The sequence below is a fragment of the Zootoca vivipara genome, chromosome 2 (genome assembly GCF_965207765.1).
Source record: "Zootoca vivipara chromosome 2, rZooViv2.hap1.1, whole genome shotgun sequence".
Lineage (NCBI taxonomy): Eukaryota > Metazoa > Chordata > Lepidosauria > Squamata > Lacertidae > Zootoca > Zootoca vivipara.
Genome location: NC_142584.1, coordinates 2,975,889 through 3,003,472, shown reverse-complemented (window position 1 = coordinate 3,003,472; position 27,584 = coordinate 2,975,889). Strand labels below are relative to the sequence as shown.

The 27,584-nt window shown below is 46.5% G+C and overlaps 1 protein-coding gene across 2 annotated transcripts in view; it reads right to left on the bottom strand.

The window, feature by feature from the left end:
- LOC118078697 (solute carrier family 26 member 10) overlaps window positions 1-27,174 on the bottom strand; it is a 29,896-nt gene extending 2,722 nt beyond the window's left edge. Inside the window, exons 1-17 of one of the 2 annotated variants that reach the window (XM_035102670.3) lie at window positions 26,844-27,167; window positions 24,501-24,611; window positions 19,749-19,909; window positions 18,821-18,985; window positions 17,737-17,889; window positions 16,102-16,184; window positions 15,766-15,913; window positions 15,186-15,299; window positions 13,981-14,058; window positions 12,443-12,538; window positions 11,442-11,548; window positions 10,391-10,460; window positions 8,523-8,693; window positions 7,607-7,646; window positions 6,706-6,785; window positions 5,677-5,731; window positions 4,267-4,373 (exon numbers count right to left, since the gene is read on the bottom strand). In XM_035102670.3, the coding sequence (XP_034958561.1) occupies window positions 4,267-4,373; window positions 5,677-5,731; window positions 6,706-6,785; window positions 7,607-7,646; window positions 8,523-8,693; window positions 10,391-10,460; window positions 11,442-11,548; window positions 12,443-12,538; window positions 13,981-14,058; window positions 15,186-15,299; window positions 15,766-15,913; window positions 16,102-16,184; window positions 17,737-17,889; window positions 18,821-18,985; window positions 19,749-19,909; window positions 24,501-24,611; window positions 26,844-27,111 (2,007 nt within the window). In that variant the 5' untranslated portion in view covers window positions 27,112-27,167. Of the gene's footprint in view, window positions 1-4,266; window positions 4,374-5,676; window positions 5,732-6,705; window positions 6,786-7,606; window positions 7,647-8,522; window positions 8,694-10,390; window positions 10,461-11,441; window positions 11,549-12,442; window positions 12,539-13,980; window positions 14,059-15,185; window positions 15,300-15,765; window positions 15,914-16,101; window positions 16,185-17,736; window positions 17,890-18,820; window positions 18,986-19,748; window positions 19,910-24,500; window positions 24,612-26,843 lie in introns of both variants that reach the window. The other variant, XM_088662829.1, reaches the window with a different exon arrangement.
- Window positions 27,175-27,584: the final 410 nt, after the last annotated feature.

Below are 27,584 nucleotides of genomic sequence, written 5' to 3'. Positions count from 1 at the left end.
GAAATGATTTATGGAGGGGGGGGGGAGAATAGAGAAGACTGGATTGAAAAATTTGTCAGGAAGGGTGTGGGATGAAGGAGGTACATTTGTTGTTTAATAGGATGGATAAAAAAAGGACTGAAAACTGGATCATGGACTTTGGTACTTGCTGGACTGGAAGGGGAGGGCCGGGATCAGGGTATAGAGAGGGAAGAATTGAGGATAAAGATAAGATCTGGAATTGGGAATGTAAAAAGGTTTTAAAAATTTATGGGAGTTTTTGGGGAAAAAATTGAGGCATGGAAAAAAAAGGAAAATTGATAAGCTAGAAATAAGATTTAGAATTCATTTAGAAGTATCAAAAAAGCGAATTTGGTAAGATGAATGATGGAAGGGACGGTTGGGGGTTCTGGACCTCTGGGGAGCTCCTGGTGGCAGGGGGGGCTCCTGGGGCGGGGAGGGCGGGGGGGGGAGGGAAGTCCCAATTGGAAAAAGAACCATTCCCTCTCTCTTTCTTTCCTCTGGGACTCTCGGTGGCAGAGGGAGTGCTGGGGGGGAGGGGAGGGAGGGAATGGGAAAAGTTGTTAGAATATAAATCTATCAGAAATAAGGATACTATTGAAGTAAGATTGGAGAGTGTGGAAAATAGAAGGGGGAATATGAGAAGAAAACTGCTAAAGAGGAGTTAAAAATGAAAATCAGAAAAGGGGGGAGGTAGGGGAAGCCCATAATAATACAATGATTTTAAAGGAAAGAAAGGAACAATTATTAATTGTTCCTCTTTATTTTTTTCTTTTTCTTTTTGTTTTCTTTTTTTCTTTGTTTTTGCAGTTGCTCTTTTTTTTTCTTATTCCTGTGTTGTTGTTGTTGTTGTTGTTGTTGTTGTTGTTGTTGTTATTATTCTTTTTGGGTGAGCTTTGATAAAGTTAAGATAAATAGTTGGGGGGACACCCGCTCTCTTCTTGTTTCCCTAGGATCCCTCGGTGGCAGGGTTTTTTTGGGGGGGATGAGGGGGGTGGGGACAAGCCCAGCTATGAGGATGCCCCACCTTCGACTGCGCACTGTCCATGGGGATACCTGGTGGCAGGAGGGATCTCAGGGGGGGTGGGTTGGAAGAAGGAGGAAAATATGTTATTTTATGTTTATGTGTCTAATTTTCTTTTTGTTCTGTTTATATGCAAAACCAATAAAAATTATTTTTAAAAAAAACACAGAATGTCCCACTGTCAGGAATTATGTAGTCCAGCAACAGCTGGAGGACCCCCTCTTGGCTGCTCATAGAATCATAGAGTTGGAAGAGACCACAAGGGCCATCCAGTCCAACCCCCTGCCAAGCAGGAAACACCATCAAAGCATTCCTGACAGATGGCTGTCAAGCCTCTGCTTAAAGACCTCCAAAGAAGGAGACTCCACCACACTCCTTGGTAGCAAATTCCACTGCCGAACAGCTCTTACTGTCAGGAAGTTCTTCCTAATGTTGAGGTGGAATCTTCTTTCTTGTAGTTTGAATCCATTGCTCCGTGTCCGCTTCTCTGGAGCAGCAGAAAACAACCTTTCTTCCTCCTCTATATGACATCCTTTTATATATTTGAACATGGCCATCATATCACCCCTTAACCTTCTCTTCTCCAGGCTAAACATACCCAGCTCCCTAAGCCGTTCCTCATAAGGCATCGTTTCCAGGCCTTTGACCATTTTGGTTGCCCTCTTCTGGACATGTTCCAGCTTGTCAGTATCCTTGAACTGTGGTGCCCAGAACTGGACACAGTACTCCAGGTGAGGTCTGACCAGAGCAGAATACAGTGGTACTATTACTTCCCTTGATCTAGATGCTATACTATTGATGCAGCCCAGAATTGCATTGGCTTTTTTAGCTGCTGCATCACACTGTTGACTCATATCAAGTTTGTGGTCTACCAAGACTCCTAGATCCTTTTCACATGTACTGCTCTCAAGCCAAGTGTCTCCCATCCTGTATTTGTGCCTTTCATTTTTTATTTTTTATTTTGCCCAAGTGTAGTACTTTACATTTCTCCTTGTTAAAATTCATCTTGTTTGCTTTGGCCCAGTTGTCTAATCTGTTAAGGTCATTTTGAAGTGTGATCCTGTCCTCTGGGGTATTAGCCACCCCTCCCAATTTGATGTCATCTACAAACTTGCTCAGGATGCCCTCAAGCCCATCATCCAAGTCATTGATAAAGATGTTGAATAAGACTGGACCCAAGACAGAACCCTGTGGCACCCCACTAGTCTCTACTCTCCAGGATGAGGAGGAGCCATTGATGAGCACCCTTTGGGTTCGGTCAGTCAGCCAGTTAAAAATCCACTGAATGGTAGCATTGTCTAGCCCGCATTTTACCAGCTTCTTTACAAGAATATCATGGGGCACCTTGTCAAAGGCCTTGCTGAAATCAAGATAGGCTACATCCACAGCGTTCCCTTCATCTAACAGGCTTGTAATTTTGTAATTTTCTAGGTGCTCACAAACCGTTTGCTTAATGATCTGCTCTAGAATCTTTCCTGGTATTGATGTCAGGCTGACTGGGCGGTAATTGTTTGGGTCCTCTCTTTCCCCCTTTTTGAAAATAAGGACAACATTTGCCCTCCTCCAGTCTGCTGGAACTTCGCCTGTTCTCCAGGAATTTTCAAATATTATTGCCAGTGGTTCTGAAATCACCTCTGCCAGTTCTTTTAATACTCTTGGATGTAGTTCATCTGGCCCTGGAGACTTGAATACATCTAAACCAGCCAAGTATTCTTGTACTACCTCCTTACTTATTCTGGGCTGTGTTTCCCCTGCTGAATCATCTGCTCCCAATTCTTTTCTTTTTTTGGAGAAGACTGAGGCAAAGAAGGCATTGAGGAGTTCTGCCTTTTCTCTGTCCCCTGTTCGCATTTCACCATCTTCTCCTCTAAGTGACCCCACTGTTTCATTGTTCTTCCTTTTGCTACGGATATACCCATAAAAGCCCTTTTTGTTGCTTTTAACCTCTCTAGCAAGCCTGAGTTCATTCTGTGCTTTAGCTTTTCTGACTTTGTCTCTACACGTGCTGGCTGTTTGTTTGAATTCCTCTCTGGTGATTTCCCCCCTTTTCCATTTTTTGTACACATCCCTTTTAAATCTTAACTCAGTTAAAAGTTCTTTAGATAGCCACGCTGGCTTCTGTTACAGAAGGCTCCAGCTCCAGCTCCGCACAGACACAGAGCCTATATATGGGATTGCATGGGAGCCAGAAATAACACTCATTTTTTAAACGTTACTACAGCAAGAGGTATTTTGTAACAAATAGATTGCAAAACAAAAAGCAAACTGTCAACCATGCAAAGCCACTTTCCTCTGAAAAGGGTGTGCGCCTGGATTGGGGCAATACATGGTTGGTTGAGACATGGGTGGTTGTTTTTTTCATTTTGTGGTTGCCACACTTCTGTAATTTCTCTTCTTTTCATAAGTGTTCCATTGCTTCCTGCCTGCAGCCATGGGCACTCACTGAAGAAATGTTTCTGCACTGCTGGTCCCCCCCCCCTCTCCATACTCCACTGCCTTTTCATTTTCTTTGCATGTGTACTTTTTTTTTTTTAAAAAAAAAAGGTAAAAACATGTGCACAAGCAAGTATTCCTGCCCCTTAGTTACTATGTTTCACAATAGACTCCCCACCCCAGCATCACCCTACACACATTTTTATTGCAGGGAATTCATTGATTTATAATGGGTTATTGTTACTCAACAAATTCCCCGCAGTCAGAGAAAAATCCAGATTAAATGTTTAAAAACAGTACACAGGAATTGATGATGGGAATGCCATGCGTATAGTGTGGGAAACTTCATACATGAGCAGCACTGATTCCACAATAAACCTCCATTGAAGCCCCCGGGGGAAGGCCCAGTGTCTTCACCTGGCAGCTGAAGTGGTAAATCTGTGTCTGGATTAGTCCATTTATGACTACAGGTGGGGGTTCATTTGATGGAATGCTCCTGCATAGAAAAATAATATCCCTGCACATAGAAAATGGCCATGCCAGAGAGAAGGCTAGGCTGGACATAGAGTTTTCTACATGGAGAAAAAGCTTTTTCACTTGGGAATATTTCAATGATAAGAGTTTATACTTTCAGTCTCCAAGGGGACAGCCATGACCCCACAATTGTTGTTGGGGAAAACTGAGCTTTTTCCCAAGTCAGACCCTGTCCTCCCCAGGGCTGCAAAGCGGGTTCCAGAGGGGCTAGGATTGCAACCAGGAAGAGCAAAGGCTCACCTATTGTCTGCCTGCACCCTCAGCCTCCCTCTTACCATAGTCTGCTGAAGGTAGGAAGCCGCATCGTGCACAGTGACAAAAATCTGCTGTGGGGGAAGATGATGGAGAAGGCCACAGGACCTCAAGGTCTGTAAAACACCGACTAGATGGAAAGGAGGAAATAAATGGATATGGGTGAGGTCTGATTCCTCAAGGGGTGACCTGCATGTGTGAGGAAGACACCACCCCTCAAAACCACTGCACGCAGGATTTACCTATCGTTTTGTATGTAAGGCTTCCTCAACTGAGTCAGTGGCAAGTCAAGAGGTGAGCATGCACTTGTGATCTTTGGGTCTTACATCCTAACTATGGCCACATCCACACCAAACCTTTAAATCAGGGGTCAGCAAACTTTTTCAGCAGGGGGCCAGTCCACTGTCCCTCAGACCTTGTGGGGGGCCGGACTATATTTTGGAAAAGAAGTAAAAATTCCTATGCCCCACAAATAACCCAGAGATGCATTTTAAATAAAAGGACACATTCTACTCATGTAAAAACATGCTGATTCCTGGACCGTCCGCAGGCCGGATTTAGAAGGTGATTGGACCGCATCCGGCCCCCGGGCCTTAGTTTGGGGACCCCTGCTTTAAACTGTGCCTTCCCCTAAATTATTCTGGCAAATGTGATTTGTTATGGTGCTAGGAATGGATAATTCAGTTGGTCAGAGTGAGGTGCTGATAATGTCAAGGTTGCACATTCGATCCCCGTTTGGGACAGCTGCATATCCCGACATTGCAGAGGGTTGGACTAGATGACCCCCAGGGTCACTTCCAACTCTACAATTCTATAATTGCAGCTCTGAAGGGTAAACTACAAGGCACAAAATTCCTTGAGGGAAGCAATGTGCTGTAAATGCACGGTATGGATGTGGTCTATGTCAGGATGATGACAGAGCTGTGGATGGATTTCCCATTTCTTTATATCTCTGTAAAAGCTAATCCCCATAGCTATTCAGAGCAGAATTACAGAGGGAGCACTACCACCATGCTGTGTTTCTGGTGTGAATTGGGTATCCCTGCTGCTTTTTACAAAAATGCAGATAAATGAAAACGGGAGACCCAATCACAAATCTCTGTTGCCACCTCTAGTTTGGCCCTCAGTCATGCAGGCAGAAGTGCTTGATGGAGAAAGAGACGGTGGAAGGCTCATGCAGAAAACAGAGAGCACACCAGAAGCGCATCTCAGAATTCTCTCCAGGGGTTGCAATCGGCTGCTCCATGCTTGAGTGCACAGCTGGTGGCAAACCCAGGCTTGCTTCTGGGTAATATGTGCATTGGGACAAGCTGCCTTTTAAATATATTGATTTTAATAATTCTATATTATAACAACCATGCAATATTAAGATACGTCAGAACACAATCAATGGGGGAAGAAAGAGGTCTGATGGCACCTTTATTTTCACTTACCATTACAGGAAGCCAAATGGATCTGCACACCTGCCTTTTGGCATTCTACACACACCTGCAAGGCACAGGAAGCCATTACTAGAGAATTGCAAACATTGCCTTCTAACCACAAGCTGCCTCGGTGATTATAGCTAGGTCCCTGGAGCTATGCTGTGATCTTCTAATTTGCTACTGATATTTGCACAACCGGGGGGGGGCAGGGGAACTATTTCTGTAATCCATTTTGGAATCTATCGTCTCTGCTACTGTTTTTGATTCCATTATGGGAAATCTTGATTCCCAATTGTTCATTGGTAAGTTACATAATCCTGCCAACCTAGCAGTTCGAAAGCACATCAAAGTGCAAGTAGATAAATAGGAAGGTAAATGGCGTTTCCATGTGCTGCTCTGGTTTGCCAGAAGCGGCTTTGTCATGCTGGCCACATGACCTGGAAGCTGTACGCTGGCTCCCTCGGCCAATAACGCGAGATGAGCACCGCAACCCCAGAGTCGGTCACGACTGGACCAAATGGTCGGGGTCCCTTTACCTTTACCTTTAAAATAATAACTGGACTCAATTGCATCACAGATATCTTGGTTCTGCCCCCCCCCCCATTAATCCTGACTATGCCCATGCTCAGGCAGAAGTCCATTTACTGAATTTTCTAAAGATTTTCTAATTGGGGAGCCATATGAAACTTACTCTAAGAGTCAAACTGGACTTGGCACTAATGGAATAATTTCCTCCTAATGCAACAAGGAGGGATTGCCAGAAAGGTTATGTTCACCTTTCCTCCCTCTTTAGCCCACATTATTACAGTTCCACCCCCACCCACTACCTGGGTGGATGCTTTCCATTTAAAACAACAATAAAACACCCTGCACATTAAATGCAAAAAATATATATGCATTTAACATCCAGTCAGATGGAGGAACAGCAGAATACAGTTGAAATAAATAAAACAAAGGCAGGCAATCTAGACTGGGAGCATTTTGATGGCAAGTGCGCCACCTCGTTACTTGTACGCATACATACGTTTCCTTTTGTACCTGAATAAGTAGACGGGCTCCAGCTGAGTCCACAAAGGACACTCCACTGCAGTCAAGAATGACAGCCTGTACTGACACGCCTGGAAGAGCAAAGTGGACAGACCACAATCTGCAATGAATCCAACAGCCTGAGCCCAGCAGCATCAGTGACAATTTGCCATGTGACGCTCTGCACATGCTCAGAAGCTTCCCATCTCCAACCAGTTTTCACAGGAGGAGATGAATCTCATTTTCCATATGGGAACCTGTTCCAGCTGCATGATCATAACTTTTTCTTCATCCCAGCCCAACATGTTCAGTCCTCTGGCATCTCCAGATCAGGCTGAAAAGAAACTACTATCTGATACCTTGGAGAGCAGCTGACAGTCAGTGTAGACAATACTGAGCCAGATGGGCCAGTGGTCTGACTCAGTGCACAGCACCAACTCTTGTCACACCAGTCTAGTGTAAACACGACACCCAGCATTTTGCTTAAAGTTGGGAAGATTGAAGGCTTACAAGAAGTAATTTGATTTTTACAAGAACGCCAAGATCCACCATCCAGATCCAGGTGCAAGACACACACACACACACACACACACAGAGAGAGAGAGAGAGAGAGAGAGAGAGAGAGAGAGAGAAACAAACAAACAAACAAACAAACAAACACACACACACACACACACACAGAGAGAGAGCTAAAGAATTCTGAGCCCAGGAACTTGTTCCGAGTAGCAGAAATGAATGGCACTCAGTCCTTCCATAGGAAAAAAACATTCCTGGCAAGTCTCTTTCATGCACACTCATTCAGTATCCTCAGCAGAATACAGGAAAGGGACAGTTAAGCAGCTTTGCAATTTGCAGAGTTCAAAATGCATGTTGACTAAGCAAGATTTACCAGGAACTGGTACCCTTTGCTTACCTGAGCCAAGCTTTTTGTCCAGGACGGAGACATTGCTCTCCTAGGAAGAAAAACAACAGCAGTTAATCTCCACTTAGGTGAGAAGAATTTAAACTCCAGACAAAGTGAAAAAAATCTCCAGCCTTGGGTTTAATTTATATTTATTTTAAAACCTCTGCTTTATAGCAAAACCTAGTTTGGTCCTTGGCTCAATAGTTCTTAGTTCTTTGTTTCTATTGAATCAAATGGTCTGTATCTAGCACAGAATTGTCTTCCAAGGATGTGCTCTACAGGGAGCTGGCTTCAGGTACTAGGCCTATTGGCTGCCAACTCTGTGTTACAAATATGTCTGCAAATGTGGCATGAAGGCTGACAACATCAAGCCCACCCTTGCAGATGACCATAGTGCCTGGAGACAGGTCATGTAGATATAGCAGTGACCAGAGGAGGAATGACCGCAGAGAGAAGAAATGCCATGCTCCATTTGCAGCAGCATGAATGGATGCCTTCATCCGCCCCAGCTGCAACAAAACATGTTCATCCTGTATCAGTCTCTACAGCCACAGCAGGTGCTACAGCCTTACAACAGTCTGAGTTCTCCCCCAAAGGCACACTCCTCCAATATCTCCCAAGACAGATGGAGACCAACTCCATTGGCTCCCACTCTGACTAGCAAGAATTGTGTTAACTTGATTCTGTTATTTATGACTAATATTTTTATCCTGCTCTTCGCTAGGAAAGCATTCCCAGAGTGGCTTATGAATATCAGTGAGAAGATGTTGACCACAGTTGACCAGTTTCCACACAAAAGGAAAAGGAAAAATGCAAGCAAACTTAGGCACAAATTCTTGGCTAATTCTGAATTCCACCCCAAATTTTCTACTCTACTTCCCTCCATCTTTTTCTTCCCCCCTCCCACCCTGGGTTGCCACATTACCACAGTGCTGATGTCCATCTTGAGCTCGATGCCTGGAACTTGGTCCTCGTGCTTCTCGCAGTCTTGGTTGAGTCCCACAAGTTGGCTCAGAGTGTCGCGAAAGAAGCTGCGGTTCCCATAGTAGATGGGAGCCTGGTAGCTTATAATCTTCACACCTGGGATCTCAAAGCACTAAGAAGCAGGGATGGGGTGGATAAATGGGGTACATATGCATCATTGTGCCTGGCTAGGGTGGCCAAGTGAATAAAATTAACCCCATCCTAAAATGAATAAACAAACCCCATCATCTTTCAAATTTTTGGCTGAAGCAGGGCTGCCTTCCTTTGTGGACAAAGGCAATGTAAGGCAAACAGCAGAGATTTCTACACCCACATGGATATGCACACCTCCACCCAGACAAGCAACAGAAGAGGCTCATCTCATTTGTTTATTACGGTTATAGACCAACTCGAAAGGCACATCTAGGACAGCTTTCACAAGAATAAAATATGCATTTAAAACAATATACAGCAAACAGCTTTAGAATTAAAATTAAGTTAAATGCATAGACACGTGAGAACCTAAAATTTTAAAGTTTGAGATACCATGCAGATTGGCCCTATCACCCTGGAGGCTCACTTCAACTGTTTTCCCAGCAGACTAATTTGTTCCGGGAGGATGGTCTACACCTACAAATCTGTGCGCAGAATCTGGTGACCATCCAGGTCATCTTTTGATCTTTGCCTTAGAGGAGAGCATTAAGTTTAGGCTTATCTGGAAGGTCAGCAAGCCTCTCCAGTTGGGGGGCAATGGTATCTCTGGGGTTGCAGTGCTCATCTCGCTCTATAGGCCGAGGGAGCCGGCGTTTGTCCACAGACAGCTTCCGGGTCATGTGGCCAGCATGACAAAGCTGCTTCTGGAGAACCAGAGCAGCGCACGGAAACGCTGTTTACCTTCCCGCTGGAGCGGTCCCTATTTATCTACTTGCACTTTGATGTGCTTTCGAACTGCTAGGTGAGCAGGAGCTGGGACCGAGCAAATGGTTGTAATAAATATTTCTGATCCTTTTAAACCACAGACCTAACCCCGCCTACTCAGAAGTAAGTCCTACTGAATTCAATGGGGCTTACACACAGGTAGTGGGGTTTGAATGACAGCCTAAGTTGCCACCACATCCCTACACATGTCACCTCAAAAGCATGCCCCCTTGAGTATAGCGAGGCTTGCTCCCTCTCCAAGGAGCATCTGCTACATTTGCTACCTTTCCACATCATCCTGGGATAATTGCCATCTTCTCCAGTGTGGCTAATTTCCATTCTAGAACACGGAAAACTCAGAACTCGCACACACTTCTGCTTGTCCTGTGCCTCGAAACCATGGGTCCAAGAGGCTTCCCACTTGTCCTGAGCTTTCACTTGTCCCATCACTTTCCCCAGGAAAATCTGCTGAATTCAGTCCGCAGAATAAATGAGTGACGTTTGTTTTGATTTAACAGCAATCAGGTTTTCCAGGGGGGAAGCAGTGGGATGAGTCCTCACTTCACACCCACCTGCAGGTTCTGATCCTTCGAAAGCTTGGCTGGGAAGCCGCCTGGTATTGCTGGACTTCAACTCCCATCAGTCCCAGCCAGCATGGCCTATGGTCAGGGCTGAGAGGAGTTGTAGTTCTGCTGCCTCTGGAGGGCCACAGGTGCCCCACCTGTGCTATAAATAGCCTATCAAGAGATTAGCACGCGTGTGTTCAGCCAGTGTGGATTGGGCACACTTGCACTGGAGTAGCCCCACCAATTTCAATGCTGAGATTCAGGCTCCCTGCAGTGAGTGCTTTGGGGCTGCAATTTCAGACATGCATGTGGCGTGTGTTCCTATGATTGTTTGCACGACTCTTACCTTGCTGTTGTACTTGACAGGCTTGTAGATCTCTGTGTCCCCTGCCCTGCCCAGAACTGAGCACTCCGCCCTGTAAGAATGACAAAGCGACATGAGGGGCAAATGGGCAATTATCTGGACACAGCTCCCTCAACATACAGCAAACATGGTTGGAGGTGGAAGGTTGTAGGGAACCATAGGCTCCCTCTCAGCCCCAGCGCAGGCTCCTTCTCGTGGGACCTTTGCTGCAGGGGAGCTGCTGTGACACAGCTCATTCATGTACCACCAGGGTAATGTGGGGAGCCTCAGGCCACATGGCAGAAGCCCACATTGCAGTTCCCCCTCCGTGCTAGTACTGCTCCAGTTTCTGGGAGGGACAACACTAGCTCAGGGTCTACACCAGGCACCCCCAAACTTCAGCCCTGCAGATGTTTTGGACTACAATTCCCATCATCCCTGACAGTGGTCCTGTTAGCTGGGGATTGTGGGAGTTGTAGGCCAAAACATCTGGAGGGCCAAAGTTTGGGGGTGCCTGGTCTACACTATGGGTGAGGAATCTCAGGCACTTCAGATGTGGATGAACTGCAGTTCCTATCAGCTGCAGATGGCAAGGGATGATGGGACTTGTAGTCCAGCAACATCTGGCGGATTGTAGGCTCCTCATCCTGGCCTACATTGGCTTGCAGCCGCTCTCCAGGGTGTCAGATAGGAAGTCTTTCCCTGTCCTACCTGGAGATGCTGAGGATTGAATCTGGGACCTTTTGCATGCAAAGACGACGCCCTATCACTGAGCCATAGCCCTTCCCCATCTTTAATTCCACGTGGCCCCCAGCAGAGAGATGTGGAGAGGGAGAGATGGGGCAGGAATGCTATGCAATCTTTCAGTGCTGCAGACTCTACCCTGCCCACCACTAGCAATGCAGCCCTCAACAGGAAGAAGTTCCTCACCCCAATTTTATAGCCTTGCAGGATCCCCACAATCCCAACTAGGGGCACCTAATCCTAGCAGCTGGGCCTGATCTAACATTTGACAAGAGGAGAAAGCAGAGGAAGAGGACAGAGAAGGAAATACCTCTGTGTGCGGCAAACAACCGTCATCATGGAGAACACAACCCCCACCGCCAAGCCAAGGTCCACGTTGAGCACAACCACAGAAAGCCACGTGACCACCCACAACGTCTGCAATGGATGAGAAAGGGTGGGATAGAATCACAAGGAATCCTGGGAGGAGAACAGCTTAGCACCTGAGGTTACAGATCTGAGCCACAACCAGCACTGCTCAACTTTGGCTACCAGCTTTGACACTTGGAACTCCTGCTGTTCAATCCTTCACTGGCCCAGCCTTCCATCTTGCCCTCTGCTGACTCAGGTCTGGTTCACATAATCACATTCTTCTGGCAGGAAACTGGCCTAATGCAAGGAACTATTACAGTAGGCCAAGAGGACGTCTCAGAAAACTGGAGCCACAATGGCTAAGGACTGGACCCGTTCACAAGGCAGTTTCACACCAGTTCACTGTGAGAGGTAACAGACTAGCTCGTATGGCCTTCAGATTAAGCTCCCGAGTGCCATGGCTGTTTGGCATGATGGGGGCCACAGGCTCTGCCAATATGACAGGGGTGACTAACCTGTGGCCCTCCAGATGTTGCTGAACTCCAACTCCCATCAGCCCGTCTGTATGACCAATGGTCAGGGATGATGGGAGTTGTAGTTCAACAAAATATGGGTGGGGGAGAAAGAAAGATTCTTCATCCCTACTATAGGCCATTACTGAAAACTGTGGACCTATCCATTCCAATTGCAAAAGCCTGGTAGCAATGTAAACATTTTTGATAGGGAAGGAACATATTCAGTTCTTAATTTCCAACTGCTAGATTGGAAACTGGTCCATTCTTGGATATAGGCAATGGTCATGATCTATAAGATTAGATGTATTTGTGTTATACTGTTGCCATATATGCTTTTGCTCTATGTCATATTTTAAATTGATTAATAAACTTGTTTTTTAAAACAAAACAAAAAAAACAAAAAAAAAGAGAAACTGGTCCATTCTCAGATGCTGTCATGGCTTACGAAGTCAATGGGGCTGATCCTCCACAGCTCGGGCAGGTCCTGGAACTGCAGAAACATCTGCCGAAGGCTGGTGATATTGATGCAGGCCAGGACAGCCTAGACATGAGAGAGAAAAGAGGCGTGAAATGAGGGGTTTCTTTAACATACTGTCCCACTTCCATACCATGGCTCTTGAACACCACTGAGGCATTGTTTTTCTGTGATTGGTTCAAAACAGAATTAAAATAGTGGTTCTGCACAGCATTATCCAGCAATGGGTAATTCCCATGGTCAAGATCCTCTGATAATGTTTATGCAGAAGTAAGCCCCATTCAGTAAAGCCCCCTTACAACTTTAATTAGAAGCTTTCTCCTTCTGCCCTGGGGCTGCTTGCTGTTCAGCGGGGATGCAGCACTCCTGACCTCCTTAATTGGTCCTTCTTTGGAGGTCTTTAAGCGGAGGCTTGACAGGCATCTGTCAAGAATGCTTTGATGGTGTTTCCTGCTTGGCAGGGGGTTGGATTGGATGGCCCTTGTGGTCTCTTCCAACTCTATGATTCTATGATTCTATATATAATAATTTAATTAATGACATTTACATAACATTTGACTGTTTTAAAAATAAACCCCTAATTCCTGTTCCCTTTGGTAGTGTGTGTGTGTGTGGGGGGGAGAGCTTTAATTACCAGTTTCCTATCTTATGTTTTTATTGTGAAATAGTGCTAGCTCAGCAAGAACTGATAAAACAATTAAGGAGCAATTCATTAGTAATTCCACAGTCACACTGAACAGGAGGCAGAAGCTGCAGGGAAGAAGCTTCTCATTACAGGCCAAATAGTGTTGAACAGCTTCCATAGCATGCTGTTAGTCCACATTGGACAGGCTGGTGCTGCAAGTGTGCATTACCATTTTGCAGAGATCAGTGGGAAGAAATGGGTGGGCAACAATGACTTATAGCCACCAGATTCTCTATAAAAACTAAAGAGGTAAATTCCAGGCTGAACAGCTGGCATGGAAACAAAATGTGTAGCAAGAGTGTATGACTGCACACACTGTACATTTAAAGCATGTCTCTTCCGAACACCAAACAAAATAACACAGCTGGGAAATGTAGTTTACCTCTCACGGAACTACAATTCTACAATTCCTAGCACCCTTTAAATACAGTTCCCAGGATTCTTTGACAGGATATGTGCTTTTAATACAGGCATCCCCAAACTGTGGCCCTCCAGATGTTTTGGCCTACAACTCCCATGATCCCTAGCTAACAGGACCAGTGGTCAGGGATGATGGGAATTGTAGTCCAAAACATCTGGAGGGCCGAAGTTTGTGGATGCCTGTTTTAATATATGGCATGTGAGTCAAGCCTTTGTGCTAGCAGCAAGTAAATGAAGATGCCCAGGGGACCCAAAATTTGTGTAAAATATGTTACCAAGATATATCAATGATGCCTAGAGCACATGATTTAATTTTGTATCAGGATTGGCTGAGCATAACGAGCTGCCCTTTGAATAACCCCCTATTCTCCCCCCCACTCCTACACATTATCAATTAGCTCACCTTGGGTAAGTAGTAGAAGAGAGGTCCAATCCATAGCAAGACCACCAGGACAACAGCACTGGTGAAGAGGCCAGAGAGCTGTGGGCAAGGAAGGCTGGTTAGTCGTAGCCAAGATAATAACAGAAAATAACATGAAGGTCCACTGGCAACCAAGGGACATTGTTCTGCCTTAGTATAGCACAACACCAGTAAAGTAGAAAACACCAGTGGTACCAAATAAACACCTGTATTCCCCATAATGTTGAGTGGACCTCCAGCTACCCAGGTCAGCCTTGGATACATGAGTATAATGAATTCTTTAAAAAAATGTCCTCATGAAAATTCACCAAAATTTTCATATGATTTCTTCTGATAGACATGATTTTGCATGCAATTTTGCCTAATATACACCATTTTGCAACACAATTTCCCCTTATATTTCATACACCATTTTCACTGAGGGGTGCATTTTTATGCATACTTTATCCTAGTTTAAACCTCCAGATCACAAAATGCATTTGCTAATTATTACAGACCCTCCAGGTATCTCTATTTTCCAGAGACAGTCCTGGATTTGCAGAAGCCATCCTGGTTTCTGATTTGATCCCAGAATGTTCTGCTTTTCCTTAGGATGTCCCTGTTTTCAACGGGGAAATGTTGGAGGGTATGGAGTTATGCAATCCCCGAGCCAAGGAGATAAGAAACTATAAAACCTTTAGAATGTTTAGAATGTTTCATGGGCTCAGGGATATACAGTATTTTAATAAAGAAAATAAATGAATAAAAACACCCCTGTGATTGATGAACTAGTTACTGTTTATGTGTCACCAGTGCCCTCTAATGGTGGGAATTGGAGGTGCAACTCGTGTGCCTCAAGCCCATATACAGCTCTCTCGCCTTGGCTCTGGGGCAGGGAGAGCCCCACCCTGGCATTGTGGGGTAGGAGGGTTCCTCCGATGGCAGGTTGCACACCCAACCTCCTGTCGCCTCAGACGAAGCGTTCCATTTGTAACAATGAAAATACATCCTGCATATCAGATATTTACATTATGATTTATAACAGTAGCAAAATTACAGTTATGAAGTAGCAACGAAAATAATTTTATGGTTGGGGGTCACCACAACATGAGGAACTGTATTAAAAGGTCACGGCATTAGGAAGGTCAAGAACCACTGCTCTAGATGTTGCTGAACTTCCGTCCGCCCTATACCTGTGTGCCTTATACCTGTGTGCATCCACCAGCACTTTCCAAGATGTTTGTTGTAGCCAGTGTGGCTGAACTGGGGAAACAGGTGAACATGGAGGAGACCAGGTTTGAGAGGCCATGAGCCAGTAGTTCCTGTAGGAGGGCAGAGGAAGGCAAAGTAAGAGCAGGGTCTTAGCTGGCTGAACTTGAAGCAAGGGGTGGGCAGGTGTATCCAGGGCAGGTGTTGGGACTCCAACTCCTATCAGCCCCAGTCAGCACAGTCAATGGTCAGGGATGATAGGTGCTGTAGTTCAGCAACATCTGGAAGACAAGAGGTTCCTTATCTCTGGCCTCAAGCAAGAAATAAAGAACTCTCAAGCTAAGCCTCCACTACAAACAGAGACAATTTTTAAGTGGAGGGTCATAGGAACATAAGAAGGCCCCTTCTGGATCAGACCCAAAGGCCCATCTAACCCAGCATTCTGTTTCCACGCAATAGGAGGCACTAGGGAGCCTGGCGGCTTGGCAAGCAAAGGGAACAGTATCCATGACTGAATGTGTCCAGGTTCTGCCTCCCCCACCCTGAGGGGGCCCTAAGCTCTCCAGGCTGGACACACACCTGGTTGGGGTCAATGACATAGTGGTGCTTCTCAGCGTAGATCATGGCCAATGACACTGAGATGGCGTAGGCCACAAAAGTGATGGCCACCGTGTCACCCAGCACTTGGGGCAGCAGATGCAGGTCTGGGAGCTGGGGCTCTGGGAACCTGCATGAAAGAATGGTGGAATGGGAGTCACCCTGTGCCCCAGGGACAGAGACCATCCCCTGCCCTTCCCCAACAACCAGGGGTAGGCAGAGTTTGGAAGCCGCACTTCTGTTGCCATGCCAACAGGGCAGCGGTGACTTGACCCTCAGCCATGGGGAGGACAGAGAGAGAGAAAAAGGGGGTCTTACCCTGCTGGGAGGTGTCCAACAACCTGCACCTTATAGTGAGTGTTTAGGGAGGAAGCAAAGCAGATCCCAGTAGCCAGCAGTACCTGCCAAAAAACGACAAACAGACCCAGCGTCAGTCCAAAGGCCTGTAAGCTGTGTGACTTTTAAAAAGAACCTCCTCATTTGCTTTTAAGAGCTGCTGCTATAGCCGCTGTCCCGCTAGGTGCTCCAATTTTTTTTTATTATTATAAATAAATCTTTATTGATAGCACACAAAAAAACAAGTCAAATACAATCAACTCGAAAACTAGTACAGATCATTAAAACCAATAAACAAAAACTTATATCCCATTGAAATATCGTTTTTGTTTTACCCCCTCCCTCCCTCCCCATTCCCCACCCCCCGCACTTTCCATCCTGTTTTGGGCTTATCCTTGTGTTCCACATATTATTTACATACCTTAATTTATTTAACTATTAAAGAAAAGAAGAAAAAAGACACAGCAAAATACATGTAGTTGCACATTTTCTAAATCAAATATTCGTGACAAAATCGTTAAGCATCTGAGATTACATTTGGGTTTTCCAATTTGCTCTTGATGTAATTAATAAATGATTTCCAAATTTTAACGGTGTCCTCTGAATTCTTTCCTCTAATTTCTTCGTAATTTTTTGCTAGATTATAATAATTGAATAATTTTATCTGCCATTCATCTTTACTTGGGTTTACCGAGGTTTTCCAATTTTTTGCAACTAATAACCTAGCAGCTGCTACCGCATAGCTGACTACACACCTGTCCTTGGGTTGAATGTCCTCAGATATCATTCCTAGAAGGAACATTTCCGGGTTTTTCTTGAAAGAGTATTTTAATATTTTCTTTAATTCGTTATAAAGCATTTCCCAAAATTCTCTAATTATACTACAATTCCACCATATATGGATAAAAGAGCCAACCTCCTTTTTGCACCTCCAGCATAGGTTGCTGGTTCCTGGATAAATTTTGGGCATTTTAAGTGGGGTCAGGTACCATCTATTCTGCATCTTCAAGATGTTTTCCTTTAAATCATAGTTGGGTGTAAATTCTAAATCTTTTTTCCATAGCTTCTCCCACTTCTCCACTGGGATAGGTTTCCCTAGGTCCTGACCCCACTATGAAGAAGTATTTTCTTCAGCACCATAGCATAGAATGAAAGATTTGAACTCCCCCTCTTCACCGGCTACAATCTGAATAATTATTACTCACCTCTTCCATTGACTGCTATTAGTATTTTTTGTTTTTAAAATATGCATTTAATGAATTAAAATATGCATTTAATGACAGATCTAATTTAGCCCTTCATCCCCAGTGCCCCCAGTGCCTCAGCTCCTGCCCCCCGCCACAATTATATCTCCCCCCCCCGCCCACATATCTCCAGCATCCATGCCTATCCTTGCCTCATCTACACTTTATTCTTCACTACTCTTCATGCCTGCTCTACCCACCCATCCAAATCTTTTGATGACCTCAGACTTGGAAGAAGAAATATACAAAGGAAGTATGAGCAAATTAGCTGAATTTACATTTTTTGTAAGTGATAAAATGTGACTTTCCTTTGCAGGGAGTCACCAGCTGTCTGTATGACAAAAGACATCCTTGACTAATACTTCAAACATACCATGATGATCTCTCCCGGGATGGGGACCCACAGCCGGCTCCGGTAGCGGTTGTTGATCTCTTTGATGGGCACCAAGACAGCCAAGCAGAAGCCTGAGATGAGCAGTTCTGCTGTGTTGGTTAAGGGCAAGGCTTCCACAACAGATGCCAGTGTCTAGGGGGAAATGCAGAAACATGGGCACCTGGCATGTCATTCACAAAGGGCAGCCAGGTCTTCCATCCGAGGGTGGACTGGAATGCTTCTAGCAGCCTGGGAGGAGGGAGCAGCGAGGCTTATTGGAACCTTCTAGCAGCTATCAAAACACGACCATCGGCAGCCTGTTTCAGCAAACCGGATCTGCCACAAAGCTGCCCAGGGTGGCTGGTGTGCACTGGAATTGGCAGGGTCAGTGGCAGGAAGACCAACAGCAGGTGGAGCCAGACCCAGAGCCAGTGACAAAGCCATAAGAATGTAGGTCAAATTCAGGGCCGGCCCAAGATATTTTGGCCCCTGAGGTGAACCACAAAACAATGTTTGTCTCCCCACCAGGGAAGAAGGGGTGAGGGAAGATCTACATCAGAAAAGGGGGGGGAAAATAAATATCTATATCGGGATCTGCTGGCCCTGTGGATTCTGCTGCCTGAAGTGGTCACCTCACCTTGCCTCATGAAACCAATTGCCCATCTAGTTCAGCAGTCTGTCATCACAGTGGCCAACCATTAGTCAACTAATTCTAGTTTTGTCCCCAGTCTTCTCCTCCCTCTGCAAGGGCAGCACTGGAACTAAACTGGCAGCCAGTGTCACACTCTAGAATGGTTGCAAAAAGGTAGGTAAGTGAGGGGCTGGCTGAAGCCAGGCTGAGGTTGGCGGGGCAACGCCCCCTTTGCCCCACTCAAACTTCTGAAAGCACCATGGATTGAGAGAGAAGCAGTGGAGAAAGCAAGGACACTCATATTAGCTCAGAGGAACAAAATATCTTATGGATTGCATCCAGGAGGTGGTGTCTAGGAATAAGAAAGGCGTTCTCCTTCTGCATTTACATTTCTGGTAGCTTCATAAGCAGAGATGTCTGCACACACCCACCCCCGAATGTGGATCCACATACCTTGAAGATGGCGAAGCAGCCAGCGGGGCGTGGGAGTGGCAAGCCCAGGAGGCTCTGGAGCTGAGACACCACCACGTGCAAAGCAGCACCACAGGTAAAGGCCTTGACAACAGGCTCCGCGAGGTAGGTGGAAAGGAAGCCCAGGTGAAGTGTAAACATCCCTGTCTGGGGAAGAGGGGACGATGTCAGCAGTAGCTGCATGAATTGTGTGTCTGCTGAGATTCCACAGGCAGAAAAAACACTGATTGTGGCACTGGGCGCAGAAGCAAGCCTTCTCAGCTTTCATTCTTTTAAGAAAGCAAGTTTCTAGTCCTTATCATTGTGGAAGTATGCCTGAAAATGTGTGGCCAAGTAAGCTTTCCAGAGGCCATATAACAAGGTGCCACCAGGAGCACAACACAGACAAAAGGAAATTGTTCTCAGCACAATAAACAATTAGCATGGAATTCATTGCCACGAGGTGGTGACGGACTTTAGAACAGATGGCTCTTCAAAGGGATTATACAAATACTGGTTTCTTAAAAGGATTTTAAAGGGTTTTTGGGGGGTGGGGATCAAGTGAGCTTGCTGGAGGAGAGATATAAGAATAGCTATTAGCTAAGACAGCTGGGATAGCTCAGTCAGGAGAGCATGAGACTCTTAATCTCAGGGTCGTGGGTTTGAGCCCCATGTTGGGCAAAAGATTCCTGCATTGCAGGGGTTTGGACTAGATGACCCTTGTGGTCCCTTCCAACTCTACAATTCTATGATTCTATAGCTAAGACTCAAGCTTCCATGCTCATAAACCCCTAGTTTATCAGCCCTTCTGATTAGCCAAGGGCAGCCCAAGAATCCCCCCAGGACGAAAGCCATAGCACTGTTCCAAGGCTCTGGCTCAAGTCCCCCTCTGTGATGTGCTCAGTCTTCCCAAAGCAGCCCTTTGACTTACCATGAGCAGCCCCACTAGGAAGGCCATGGCGGCCGCCACACCAATGCGCTGCGCCTCCAGCAAAGCTGCTTCTGCAGGGATGGTGCCATTGGACTGCAGGGGCTCAGGAACCAAACGCTCCACCACGGAGCCCGTCATCAGACTGACCACAGCAAAGGTGCCTTTGGAGAGCAGGAAAGGGGAGAAGGAAGGGAGGAACGAATGAAATCTCTGCATGTCCCATCCTGGGCGACAATAACACCATGACACTCAGTACCATCAATTCCTATTTTCCCCTCAACAGTATACTGGAGGTGCTTCCAGATGCCCTGTTTATTCAGCATTCATCCTGGCTGGACAACATTGGCTGAGTGAGCATTCATTCTGATTTGTTCACGGGGCAGTTAGATGACATTGCATCAAAGAAAGTGTTATCACAGTGCATTTCCCTTCGCCTGCTCTTTTGTGGAAGCAGGTTTGTTGCACAAATACTTCCAAATCAGTATGTAACTGAATCCCACCCAAAAATAGTGACCTGGGTTACATGGCATTGTGACGTTCATTCATGATCCTGGCAGCAGCAGTGCCACCCATTCCTACTTTCCAGCTGAACAATACATTGGATATCTCTCTACATTCAGAAAGCTGAAAAATCTCCATTTGCAGCCTGTTCCATCCTACAGGTCTTGGATGGCTGAAACAGAATAGGCTGACAATGACAAACAGGGCCGTCTTAAGTATATTTGATGCGGAGCTGCGCGGGCGGAGCTGTGCGGCCGGGCAGGCGGACGCAGCGCACAGCGCGGCTGCCGGGGGCCTGGCCATAGGGCCGGCCCTGATGACAAAGACCACACAGTGAACTTTATGGCAATGGAAGGATCTCCCCCCCCCCCCGCCACACCCACGTGGCATGCTAGTCAAACACAATTTTCAGTCCAATGCACCAGTATATGAGCTTTAAGAGCAAACACAGGTTGAGGGGCATTCTTACATTTCAAATGTTCCAGAATATATATATCTGGAACATTTGAAATTCCTTATCTATAATTTCATATTTATAAATATGCCCAAATTAAATGTATTACTGTACCACTATTACCCTATGAACAAGCAATGGTAGCCTGGAAGTGTGCATGTGTGATGAAAAGGAATTGTATATCTGGAGGACAAGTTGATGAAAGCTGCCCTATAGGATTGATGTGTGAGAGGACTGATCCAAGAATCAAGGGTGAAATTTTGTCCTCACTACCACAGGATTTCCAAATGCAGCACATTATTTTCCTTTGCAAAAGTGAATAGCGACCATCCACTTATACCAGTAAAATGTTGCATTCAGGGAGGCCACCCTGGTGGGCCTAAACTTGCCTTGGCAGCCACAGTTGTTTAGAAGCAGACCTGGCCCTCCCTTCATTGCGTGAAGCAGGCCTGGCCAACGAATGCATTGTGTAACAGGATCTTGGAATCTGGCACGTATGGGTTTGTTATGTGTGTAATATATTATAGTGCACACATACACATTTTCATACACAGAGAGAGAAATCAGACAGGGCAGAATTTATTTCCTCAAGTTATCCTGTCCTTAGCCTTCTTCCTCTCCTTCTTTGGCTTAGCCACTTCTTTAAAAAGGTGCCAGATCTGAATAATAATAATAATAATAATAATAATAATAATAATAATTTATTATTTATACCCTGCCGCCCATCTGGCTGGGTTTCCCCAGCCACTCTGGGCGGCTTCCAACAGAAACATTAAAATATACTAATTTCTTAAACATTAAAAGCCTCCCTAAACAGGGCTGCCTTCAGATGTCTTCTAAAAATCTGGTAGCTGTTTTCCTTTTTGACATCTGATGGGAGGGCGTTCCGTTCCACAGGGCAGGTGCCACCACCGAGAAGGCCTTCTGCCTGGTTCCCTGCAACTTGGCTTCTCGCAATGAGGAACCGCAAGAAGGCCCTCGGAGCTGGACCTCAGTGTCCGGGCAGAACGATGGGGGTGGAGACGTTCCTTCAGGTATACTGGACTGAGGCACATTTAATTGTATTCAGCAAAGTTCTACTCAGAGCAGACCCATTGGAATGAATGGGCCTAATTTAGCTGTGTCCATTAATTTGAATGGGTCTACTCTGAGTATGACTAACATTGGATATAATCCATTATTTATAGTATTAGTATCAGTAGTATTATACTGCTGCAGATATAATCACCATTTTGGTTGCCTTTTCTGTGTCTGCCTTTCCTCTTTCAACAAGGCTTTATCTCAATTGTTATCTGAACTCGGTTTCAATTTGTTTTTATATATGCAATTGCTTTAACTTTTTAATGTATTAATACACGGGTGTCAAACACAAGGCCCGGGGGCCAAATCCGGCCCGCCAGACCTCGTCATGTGGCCCGCCGAGCGCCCCAGCCAGCGGGACCTTGCTGCTGAAGCGCCGCGCCGACAAAGTGCCGACAAACAGCTGGGGCCTGGGGGGGTAGAAAGGCGGCCGGAGCAGCGCTGCGTGGAGCACCCCGAGCCACAGCAGGAGAAGGAGGAGGCAGCTTGCCAGGTCAGCGCCCAGCAGCGCCGCACGGAGAGTCCCAAGCCTCTGCGACGCAGCAGTGCTCTGTAGCACTTTGAATCCTCCTCCTCCTGCCATACCTCGGCGCCTAGAAACGGCTGCTGCTGCTGCTGCTGAAGCACAGACAAAGCACCCAGCAGCGCCGCGTGGAGGAGCAGGAGGATTTAAAGTGCAGCCAGCAGCAGCAACGCTCCCAGAGACTCGGGGCGCTCCGCGCGCGCTGCTGAGTGACGACCCGGCAAGCCTCCTCCTCCTCCTCCTCCTGCCGGCTTCCAGAGGCTTCGGGGCGCTCTGTGCGTGCTGCTGGGTGCCGTCCCAAGCCTCTGGGAGCTGGCAGGAGGAGGAGGAGGCTTGTCGGGTCGTCACACAGCAGCGCGCGCAGAGCACCCCGAGTCTCTGGGAGCGTTGCTGCTGCTGGCTGCCGGAGACTCGGGGCGCTCTGCGCGCGCTGCTGGGTGACGACCCAGCAAGCCTCCTCCTCCTCCTGCCAGCTCCCAGGGGCTTGGGTCGACACCCAGCAGCGCACGCAGAGCACCCCGAGCCTCATTCAAACCAACTTTAAAGGAGAACAGATTTTTTTTTAAAAAAATCAGCAGTAACATGGTCATAAAACCACATCTAAAAAGTCTGGGGTAATACAACGTTTTCACCTGGTACCAAAAAGAAGAAAAAAAGACTCAGGTCCAGATGAACCTCTGTGCGTGCTGCTGGAACCACAGTAATAATAATAAAAAGACACCCACCGAAAATAAGCCACCCTGTGTTTTTTTGAGGAAAAAAAGTTATAAGACGGTGTCTTAAAAAGGGGGAATCACGGTAGGATGCTGCTTTATACTTCTGGCCCTTAAACCCTGGAACCAGGAGAACAGCTCCAGTGAGTCAACCTCAGCCAGTCCCTTTGGTGAAGGGTGGTGGCTCACTGGCAGAACATCTGTCCTGCATGCAGAAGGACCCCAGCATCTCCAGGTACCAGTAGCTCTGCAAAGCTCCTGCATGAAACCCTAGCGAGCCTCCACCACCCAGTACAGTTTCCAAAAAATCATTTTTCAATAAATTGTACAATAATTGTACATTTGAATATCTACTTGCCATTATTCTGACTATGTTAGTTATTACTTACATTATTACAAAAAACAGTAATAATTGAATGCAGTGACAATAATTTATGATAATAAAGAGTGGACACATAGTCCTACAGATACTACCGGCCCTTTGAGGGTGACCAAACTGCTGATGCAGCCCCCGATGAATTTGAGTTTGACACCCCTGTATTAATATATTAATGGTTTGGTGTCCCCCCCCCCTGTATTGTGAAATCACTTCAAGATAGTTCGTAGGGTCAGGGCTCATAAATTATATAAATAAATAGCAATAATAATAACAACAGATGAAACAGCATACAGAGGGGAGGTTCAAACAGTATCTACATGGCGCTTAGAGAATAACTTGTACCTAAATATTAGTAAGACAAAGGAGATGGTGTTGGACTTTTGGAGGAAGAGAGAGGAACCTGCCCCGCTGGGTGGAGAGAGTCTCCTTAAATCCTTGGGAGTCTACCTTAGTGAGGACCTCACTTGGAAAATCAGCATAACTCAGGTGGTCAGAAAGGCCCAACAGAGACTCCATTTCCTCAGGGTCTTACAAAAGAATAATGTTAAACAACAACTGATGAACTCCTTTTATATTGTCCTTTCATATTGTATCACAGGGTGGTATGCTGGCCTGACAGCCACAGACAGAAAGTCTCTACAGAGGGTGGTGAATACAGCACATGATATCATGGGCTGTCCGCTGAGTCCGCTAGATGACATCGCAAGGGATCGTTGCCTTAGGAGAATGAGAAAAATTCTCACACTCTGCTCATCACCGCTTTAATCTTCTACCCTCGGGCAGGAGATATAGAAGTAATCAGCCATACCAACAGGCTAAAGAATAGCTTCTATCCATGGGCTGTTAGGCTGTTGAACGAAAAATAACATGGCGAAATTGACTTGCGAGGTGGTGTGTTGTTTGATAAGAGATTGAGTGTTTGGGGGGAGGGAGGCTCATTTAATTTCATTGTACACAGGTTGTACAATGACAATAAAGGTATTATTATTATTATTATTATTATTATTATTATTATTATATCTGCGCAGAGGATCCCAAGAGCAGTGCCCCAGGCGCCCGTCTATGGCGACTGCATCCTGACTCAGTCATGCAGCACACTTACCTGTGGACACATGGTGCCCGGTACCAAACAGCATGTACAGCAGGGCAGGGAAGAATGAAGTGTAGAGGCCATAGACTGGTGCTACCGAGGTGAGCAGAGCAAAGGCCATTCCTGCAGGAAGAACAAACAGAACGAGCTACAGTATATAAAATCCCCACCGGCTGGGAGGCCAAGTGTAAACAAGCAGCTGGGACAAGAGTTCTAACTTTAGGAAGCACAACCTGTAACTGGTAGGCCCCGCTTCCCCTGCTGACGGACTGACAATGTCACTGGTGCCTAAGCGCCACTAAGTGGCAATGGGAAATCATTGTGCCATATGCTCCTGCTGCTCCAGTCCTTACTGGAGTGGAGAAGCTAGTAGCCACATGGAAGTGGTAATGATGCTATTCAAGTAATGCAGGATCTACCCCTGAATTAGTAGGCCGGTATCCTTGAAAGGGTCAGGGGCCCTCTCAGGGCTTTGTTGGAACCCAGAGTCTGGCTCTCTTTCAGCACATGTGAAGTGTGTCTGCCTCACTAACATGTAAACCCAACCCTCCCTCTCAGAGCACCTCCAGACTGTCAGTATTTTGCAGGAGGGATATGGAAGTGTAGCGTGGGCAATTTCAGGGGGTCTGTTTACTGAGCTTTTATCCTGATTTGTCTGCAGGAGATTAGATGACATCAGCATCCATTCTGATTTGTTTCCAGTGTATTTTCTCACCAATCGACCACACTTGTGCAACCTGAATTTGCCAGCATGTGATTGTATCCCACCCGAAAATCCAGTCCAGAAAACATCCCATATCTCCCTCTGCCGCTAGCAGAAATTAGGAATGCTGGGGGGGGAATGCCACTCAGGCTGCACAATTACAGTTGATTAGGAAATTTTGTGCAACAAGCCCACTCTCCCAAAGGAACAGACTTTTTGCAATAAGGAACAACTGGAAAGTGTGGGATAACATTTGCTGTGGCACAACATCATCTGACCCCCCTGCAAACAAATCAGGATGAATGTTCAATAGTGTGTGCTCAGTCCAGAAGGGTTCATGCACTAGGATTCACTTTCCTAGTCAGCAGCGTGAGTGACAAGCATGTCAGCATGTCATCCCTTTGATGAGCTGGGCTCCAATCCACAAAACCTTTGCACTACTGTACAATAAATCTGCCAAGTCGTTAAGGTGTCACATGATGGTTTTGTTGTCAGGGTCTTGACACAAACACAGCCACCCCTCACAATTAATTTTTAGAAGGAATAGAATTCTGAAAATGCCACCTCTCAGTAAGAAAATAGGCTGTCAAACCAATCTACATTTTTTAAATCCTTCCCTCCGATGCTCTTTTTGCTTTCCTTCTTTTCCACTGTCAAAATCTGGAGGAGGAACAGCCCTGACCAGAAAGCCCTTGATGCATGCTCCATTAACCCCAGCGGCTGACGCCTGGGCTGCCGCTGGAGGAAAGGGAAGCGCCACCTTAACAAGGACAGGCAGGGCATGAGTCCAACCTGGGGCCTCCAGGGCGGAAAGACATCCAGGAGTTGACTCCCACCCCCCCCTCCCATCCCACCCCACAGCCACAGCCTCAGAGATTAGTGAGAAACAGCTCCTGAAGCAAGACAGCTGCCAGCCCCCCACCCTTGCATGTTTACTTCAGAGCCAGCTCCAATGGATGGGGCTCACTCCCCAGGTAAGTGTGCACAGGACTGCGCAGACCAAAAAAGAAAACAAAAGACTTGTTGTTCAAACAAGTAAGACGCAAAGCTGATCACAGATTTTTTTTTAAAGTACGTGAACCGGGAAAATGGCTTGAGGAAGTGGATAAGAGGTCAGTACTCTTGTGGTCTGTGTGCAAGGGAGCAGACAAAAATACAGGAGAGAGGAAGGGGAGAAGGCATCCGAAGCCCAGCATAAGGGGCACTAAGAGTGAATCCCCTGGAAGGTTTAGGGGTGGCTTGGGAAACAGAAACGCTTAACAGTTGCATAGAGAGCTGGGCATCAACTCAGCAAGCAGAACCTCCAGGGTGAAGGATCTTTGAAGATCTTGCAGGTGAGGAGAAGAAATTAGGTGGCTAAGGCAGGACTTGAGAGGAGGGGGGTGAGGATCCACACCAGTAAAGATCAGAAATCCTTGGAGACTTTCATGGGGAAGGGGAGATGATAGAGAAAGGAGAAAGGATGATGGTGCCCAGGTTTGCCCCCTCCCAAAGAGTCTCCTTGGATACTACCACCACCACATGTTCTGCAACAAACTTCTGTGCAGAAGTTTCCCTTCAGCCTCTGGCTGCTGTGCTATGTCTTCCAGGATCACCACTGACATTAAGTTCAGCAGTGTCCCCCACACATGCTCTCTCACACACAAACTCACCTTGTGGGATGTGCACAATGCCCACGGTTAGCCCTGCCACCACGTCCCCCAGGAGCCACTTCCTGGGCTGGTACTTGGGCAGCCAGCTTGCAATAGGAAGCCTGCTTCGGAGCAAGTGCAAGGCTGCAGCCCTGGAACAGTGGCACCCATGGGCCAGCTTGCCCTTCAGCATCCCTGCCAGGCTGCCCTCTGGCTCTGGGGGCGTCCCATAAAGCTGCTGGAAGCGCTCCTCGGTGTAGATGCCATGGTACAAGGCCAGGTTGCTCATGTTGACATGGGCTGTAGGCAAGCAGGCAGGATGCTCACCGTCACCTTTTATCCCTGGCTGGGCTTGACTTCTCTGGCCAATCGCAAGGCTTGGGGAGCTGGGATTCTCCTCCCTCTGGGAAGCAGAATGTGGGATTGAGCAGGAAGGGGGCGGAAACTCAGGGTGCTAAGGGTCCAGTGCAGGGCACCAAGGCTCTGATGCCTCTGGTGCCCTCTGAGTCATGCATGAGGACACTTTTCCCACCCCCTTAGACATCCCTGATTACCAGACGCTTCCCTAGTTGGAACAATATACCAGTAGTAAACTGTCCTTTGTTATCTTTGCATTTCCCTTGGTTTTCCAGCATGAGCTCCTGTTCCTAAGCGGACCATGGATTGTTTGTTTGTTTGTCTGTCTGTTTTAGTGGGGGTGGGGGTGGGTGAAAGAGAAGGAAAAAACAAAACAAGCCAGGCCCGTTTGAATATTACATCCCT